Source organism: Rhagoletis zephyria, unplaced genomic scaffold, assembly GCF_001687245.7.
Source record: "Rhagoletis zephyria isolate East Lansing unplaced genomic scaffold, Rhagoletis_zephyria_1.1 Rzeph_scaffold_01792, whole genome shotgun sequence".
NCBI classification, from domain to species: domain Eukaryota; kingdom Metazoa; phylum Arthropoda; class Insecta; order Diptera; family Tephritidae; genus Rhagoletis; species Rhagoletis zephyria.
The window spans coordinates 14006-21140 of NW_016158876.1; the positions used below are offsets into that span (position 1 = coordinate 14006).

Consider the following 7135-nt stretch of genomic DNA (forward strand, 5'->3'; position numbering starts at 1 on the left):
AAATATATATTTCCCATGATTCCAGAAAATTATAAAAATAATAAAATGTTATAAAATTATTAGCACCAATAGCTGACACTACGAGAACACAAATAAGCCACAATACTCGCTAGTGTAGTTTTTTTAATTTTGTACCTTATAAAAAATAAATAATAATCATTCTAAATCTAAAAAAAAATACATTTTTAAAACAAAAACGTGTAATGCGTAAAACGTACGTTTCATAAAACATAAATTTCATTAAGTGCACGCAATCCAAATCCAATGCATACTTTTTGAAACACAATATTTGACTGAAATATTTTTATATACATATTTATTGGTTGGCTTGAATCGCTATTTTAAATTACTCTCGCCTTTTTTTTTTAATAGGTGGTTACCATTAGCCACTGAATCCGCATTACCATTCGTTCCCCTGATTGCAAGGAAAAACGATGTTGTTAGGCTATTTTAGTAAAAAAATTTTACGGATATCTTAAAATTGGTTTTTGTTACCACAGTCTCAACGTTTCATATCTAAGTGACCATTAATTGAAAAATTGTTCGTTCTTTCGTTTCCGCTGTGGTTCTTATGCCCGGCAACTTTGATAGAGGAGATTTCTGCTGTTTGAGACATAGTTTTAGTTAAATTCTACACTAAGTTATTAGTTACTTCTTTCGATCTGACAATATAAGCTACTATTATAGTGGGGCCGCGTGGCTGTCGTAAAAGTTTAATTCCTCAGAAAAGACTGTCAATGGCTTTCCTACCATAAAAAACGGCCTTTCAAAACACCCACGTTGATCTCGAGCTCATCCGCGTGAAGAATTTGATTTTCTTATCGACAATCTAATATTTCCTCTGATTGGCTATAGTTGGTTCATCTGGTAAACGGGCAATTAGTAAGTTTACGCCATGTCGAATTGGAAAACTCATGAAAACCTACACCCGATTGGTGGTATTGATGCAGATAGACGCGGCGGTACTTTGAGATATTCTGCAGGATTGGTTAACCAAGTTTATTTAGCCTGACTTTTGCAAGGGCCTGGCATGCCGATACTTTCAGTAGGCACGCCCACGAGCTAATGTCCCCGTAAGGGAGCACAAAAAAATGCTTTGTAAGCAGTTTCTGATGGGGTGCCACATAAGTGAACACCCCAACAGACCACTGCTAGAGGAAGGGCCTCCGCCCCGGAGTGTCAGGGGGCACCTATTCGTGTACAAGGACGCAGTCCAAAAATACCTAGACCAACCACTGGACCCGACTCCCGGCCTTTGAATTCCGTGATCGGAGCTTCAACTGCCAGGAGAGACCCGCGTTACCCTGGCTAAGTTGCGGTCTGGATTTTGTAGCCGCATCAACATCTACCTGTCCAGTCTCGACCCCAAACCAACCGACCAACCACCTCTTTACATGCCAGCTCAATCCTACTCAACTGACACCCCTTTCCCTTGGGCCCGACCTTATTGAAATAGCCTGTTTCCTGGGCCTATCGTTAGTTGACATTGACGACATTGATTGAAGGATGAACCGAAATAGGCGGGGCTTAGTAGTGCCACTACAACAACAACAACATGGCGTTGGTAGTAATTGAATTTCCGATAAAAGCATGTGGTAGTAGTAAATCGAAACTCAATGCCTTGTTGCACTGCTATTGGTGCTGACCTATGAATCTTGGTGAGTTTTTAAAATGTAATAGTTAGTAAAGGCTGGCCACCAAAACAGCGCCGTATACGGAATTATTGCGGCTACTGTACACAGTTCAATCCCCATCCGCTGCAAAGTATCCTTTTGACTACATGGAGGCCTACCGAGCCTTCCAAACCTACTGCTCATCAATGTGCCACCTCCAATTAACTTTAAGAGCCACAAGAACTCCAAAACATTACAGCCTCAGTGAGAGATTCTGCTCATTACTCTTGAATTTAGTTTTATTAAATGTGGGTAGTTTTGTTATTTGTTTTTCTCTGGATTCATAATAAAGGCACACTTTTCGGAAACCAAGTCGTAATGCCTTCGAGGCAATATCTTCAATTTTGGTCGTTATACTCAGATTATGCCATTTATAAATACTTTAAACCCTGATCACACAGATTACTGAGTATCCTGCTTCCGATCAAAAGGTGTATGACTAGGTCGGGTGTCTAGTGAGAGCAGGCGGTGAACTGTTTCACGGATGGATCGAGATTCGAAAATAGGGTTGGTTGCGATTAACTCTTCCTTAACACTAAATTCAGGCTTCCGGACTGTTGCAGTGTTTTCCAGGCAGAAGTAGCTGTCATTAAAGGAGGAGTGGATTTACTGCTGAAAAGTGTTACGCCGAAGACGTAAAAGAGGTAAGCATATATTCTGGTAGTCGAATGGCTGTGAGGGCCTTGAACGCAATGGTGATGAACCTTGAACTCATCACGGAATGACTGACAGCATCTCTGTTCCATCGTCGGAGTACTTTTGCATTGTGATCCTTATGTCAAGTCAGCGAACCTTTAGGCGAACGCTAGGATATGAGCAATTGCAAGACTCTTCTGACTTTGGGTTGGTCAGGGGCGGTGAAAGAGTTTCACGTACTCGCGCAGCCGCAGCTCTAGTTGTTGATGGGGCTTCTGACGGGTCATTATCCGATTGATGTTCAAGCAGTAAGGCTTGCAATCTCTACTGTCGCAGTTGTCAGGTAAAGATGAGTTTGAAACACCTAAGTACTTTATATTGGGTTGCCCGCTTTGCGTGGCTAAGTTTGTAGTATTTTGGCCTGGTCTTTCTAGCTATCCCTTAGAAGCTCTCGGGCAGTGAAATAAGGCGAAATCCTAATTTTGTAATCGTCTTCATTTAACACATATGCGTGGTATCACAGAGGACAGTAGAAAATGTGTCCAGTGTCCAAATGCGTTCCCGTATCTGGGACAACCACCTGAACCAAACCTCGGCTACCTTAACAAGAAAGTAAGAATAAATAAACCAAAGTAAGAATTAACTTACGCCCTTTACTGATATTTCGGTAAACCTACTGTTTATCAAATTTTATGAACATATTACATTTCCCTTTTTCATTCAAAGTCATTAAAATGCTACCTTTCAAGTCAAACAGCTGATTGTGCAAAAATTGTACGTATATACCGCTCTCACTCCATTCACTAAACTCGTTACTCTCTCGCTGCTGCCACGCTCTGATGGCATGCGAATACTCACACAGCAGAAAATACCCGGCTACAGCTCAAATTCCACGCCACACACCTGCAATTCCTTTCCGAAACGGGAGTAAGTGAAGTAATGCTGAGTAAGCCTACAGGAATTCGCTCTTTCGGAGTACAGGAATATACCGAATATTTTTGCACATACCTTGAATTTCGGTAGCAATTGCAACTATGAAGACGAGCGACAACGAGCAGGCGTTATTCACCACACTTTTGCTGTGTGTGCGTGTGTATGTGTGCGACCGGTTGCGTGTGTAAATAACTTCAAACTTCCTGTTGAACGAAAAAAAAAATTGTCTTATGCGCTCTGGCAACTGCTATGTGTACTTCCTGCCAGGACGTGAAAATTTCAGTTGAGGTTTGGTTATCGTACGAAAAGGTCGCAACTACGGTTGGCTTCGCGTCGATTCTATAAAACTTTTTTTCTCACGCAAACTGTTGATGAAAATGGATCTTTCTTTGTAAGAGTGAAAATAAAATTGTGCAATCAAAGAAGTGCGGAAATAAGTGAATGGATTATTGAATTGCAATTTAAGTGTTAAGGTGAAAAGTTGAACAGAAATAGACGAAAATAAAGTTTTATTTTGCCGGCAGTGCTGGCCGCTTTAATTGGCTATTTAGCTGAGGTAAGCTTTAAGGCGATGGTGAACTGTGAACTCAACGAAGCAAGTATCTAAATCCCTACAGCAAATCAATGCACTTTAGAGACTTTAATATTCAGCGCATTTGACTACTGTTGCCTACCATTAGGCGCTTAGCATAGCCCAACCGCAATTAGCGCCACCAGCAACAGCACATTCTGTCGCGGTTAATCGCACAGTTCCGGCTGCGTTCGTTCTCGCGCGCGTTACTTCGTCGCGTCTCGTCATCGTAATTAAGCCAACATTGCAAATCGTTTTAGCGGCGTTTCGTTGTCAGCGTTTTGTTTATCTTTGACATCCGTTGCTCGTTAATTGCTATGTTTCATCGTCGGCGGCAGCGACAGTGCGTCGTTGTCGGTCGTTCATGCCTGTCGTCTTCTTGTCTTGTTAATCAAATCCATTTTGGGTTTTAAGTGTGTGACAATTAATTTTTGCTGTTACCAGCAAGCGTTGCAGCGCAGTAGGCAAGCATTTAAGCTGTCTAATTGAATTGAAGTGTNTCATCCGTTGCTCGTTAATTGCTATGTTTCATCGTCGGCGGCAGCGACAGTGCGTCGTTGTCAGGCGTTCATGCCTGCCGTCTTCTTGTCTTGTTAATCAAATCCATTTTGGGTTTTAAGTGTGTGACAATTAATTTTCGCTGTTTCCAGCAAGTGTTGCAGCGCAGTAGGCAAGCATTTAAGCTGTCTAATTGAATTGAAGTGTGTACATTGCGCAATTGAAGGCAAGTGAACTGGTGTAGGAGTGTGAGTGTGTGTTTTAGCGACAAGCGATTGAAAAAGTATGACTATGAGACTTCAATTTGGAGTTTAAAGCGCACTTAAGCGCCTTAAAGTAGGCTACATTTTTGGAAAAAAGCGCCTTTCGGAGGGAATAGGGGGCTGAGCGCTGGGTGTATTGCTGGATTTTGTAAAAGGAAATGTTTTGAAGAAGTTAAAGAACTGAAATTTTGAAAAATCAAGAAATAACTTTTTTTTTATTTTATCAAAAGCGAGTGTGAGAAGTGTAAATATGGAATTTCCGGACATGAGCATCAGTCGCATATTTTCTATACCCAAAGGCTAGCTAGCCAAACAAAACAATTTAATTTTGTTTTTAATTTTCAATTTTTTTTTTAGAAAAATTTCTTGAAAAAATTGTAGTTATAAAAAAATTGTGCAACTATGGTAGCAAAGTCACTATGACTAGCAAAATAATATGCAAAACATTTCTTAAAAAATCATAAAAAATTTAAAGTTGAAAAACTTATAACTAAATTTGGAATTGTAACAGAAAAGCTATGAAGAATTGCAAAATTAAATACGAACCTGTTTTTAAAAAATCGTAGAAAAATTTTACGTGAAAAATTCAAAACTTATTAAAAAGTGTGGAATTGTAACAAAGAAGCTGTAATTAAACTTAAAGTTAATGCGAACCTGTTTTCTAAGAATTGTAAAAAAATTTCAAGTGAAAAATTACAAGTTTAAAAATTAATACAATACTAAAACAGTGCAATAACATGCTTTTCGAAAGTCGTGAATTCCTTCAAGACACAAAAAAAATTAAAATATTTTTTGTTTAAAAAAAAATATTCTAAAACCGATAATTACTTGAAAAAAAAAATCACCAAAACTTCATAACAAAAATTAAAAATAAGAAAATGTAGTAGTACATACCTATTGTTGTGCTAGGAAAAACCTCAAAATAAATACAAAAATAAAAATTCCTACATGAGAGCATATTAAATTACGCAAACATTTAATACTAACGCAAAACAACGATTTATTCAAAATAAAAAAAGAAATTTAAAATATTCCTCATTAGGAAAATATTCAAATAAACCTTCAAAAGCCCCACACCAAAAAAATGTTGCTGCTAGGCCTCTTCAGTCACATCCTAAACAGTGGCAGATACATTACGACACGGCGCTCAAATGCCAGTCAACACATGGATTTACGTGTTATCTTCATAATTTTCCTGCTCAAATGGTCGTATGCACAAGGTAAGCGAATAAAAGTACAAAAAATAAATATTATAATAAAAACAAACAAGTGAAATTTAGGCAAAAAGCGCGAAAAACCCCACACAAATAGACAAACAAAATATCACAAAAAAAAGTAGCAAAACAAATCGCAAAAAAAAAGTGCAAAAAAATATATAAAAATTTACGCAAAACAAAACTCAAAGCTCATTTAAACTTTTTGCTGTTAGCGTTGAAGTGCAATAAATTGTGTTTTTTTTTTTTTTGCTTTGCTTTGCGTTATTGTTACGGCACATAAATGTTGGGCGTTTACCAAACGAGCTACAATAAATGGAAAAGTCTAACTTTTTTAGACGCCAACTTAAAGCGATAAGCGTGTGTTAATGTAATGTGTGTGTGTTTGAGTTAAAAGTAGATACTACTTCTCTCCTTCGGCTCCTTATACCTGTGCTTCAGCATTGTTATGTCTATGCGAGTATTCTGTGAACTTTTGGTGTAGTCCTTCTTTCCGCCATTCATTCAGGTGCTGATAAAATTACTTCAAATGGCAGCAATAGACACGTAAAATGATTGTGTTTAATGTACAGTACGTGATCAATGGACTGAGCGAAATTTTTCGGTATACTTGCTATGTGTGTGTGTTTTTTTCATGTAAAATTGCCCTATTGAAGGTAGTTTGGTAATAATGGAATGTTTTAAATGTCCGTTCACTAGGTCAGGTGTTTTTCCTCATAATGTAACTACTAAGTACGTACATATGTATGTTCGTATGTACTTGCGAGTACTTAAATACTTAATACTCGTTTAATGTTAAAATTCTTGAGTCAAACAGAAACTATAATTTTACCTTTTCGTAATAAAAGATGTTTTTTTTTCAAGAATGTTAACTAGGTTTCTGAAATTAGAATTGTCTTTCGAAGAAAATCACTCTTTATAAAGTAAAAAGTTGGTACAAAAACTTAAAGCGAAAGGCAGTAGGTTTAAGATTTCTTCAAAATTTTCTTTTATATATTTTCGTTTTACTTTTAGAACTGAATATGGTAAATATCATTAAAAGTATGAAGTGTATATCTGTTGAGGTTTGTTAAAATTTTCGATAGGATGGGATGATGATTTATTTTCAAATGAATTTCCGTCATGCCTTGCCAAGCTTGTTATGGAAAAAATCCAGTTTCGGCGTGGTATCATCTTCAGTGTAATTAAAAAAAAATGCCTTAATTAGAGAAATTACACTGGAGATGACAAAAAAACAAAATTTAAAAGAGATGACGGAAATTCGTTCTGACATAAATCAAATAAATATAATTTAAGCCAAACCACTTTTTATACCCGAGCGCACTTGTGCACAAGGGTATATTAATT

At 37.4% G+C, this 7135-nt stretch overlaps 1 protein-coding gene across 4 annotated transcripts in view; it reads left to right on the plus strand.

Annotated features, from left to right (window-relative positions):
- The first annotated feature begins 3476 nt into the window (after nucleotides 1-3476).
- The window catches only part of robo3 (roundabout 3), an 83196-nt gene continuing 79537 nt past the window's right edge, over nucleotides 3477-7135 (plus strand). Inside the window, exons 1-2 of one of the 4 annotated variants that reach the window (XM_017619124.1) lie at nucleotides 3477-3798; nucleotides 4932-5794. In XM_017619124.1, the coding sequence (XP_017474613.1) occupies nucleotides 5659-5794 (136 nt within the window). In that variant the 5' untranslated portion in view covers nucleotides 3477-3798; nucleotides 4932-5658. Of the gene's footprint in view, nucleotides 3799-4352; nucleotides 5795-7135 lie in introns of those variants that run through there. The other 3 variants (XM_017619125.1, XM_017619126.1, XM_017619127.1) reach the window with 3 other exon arrangements.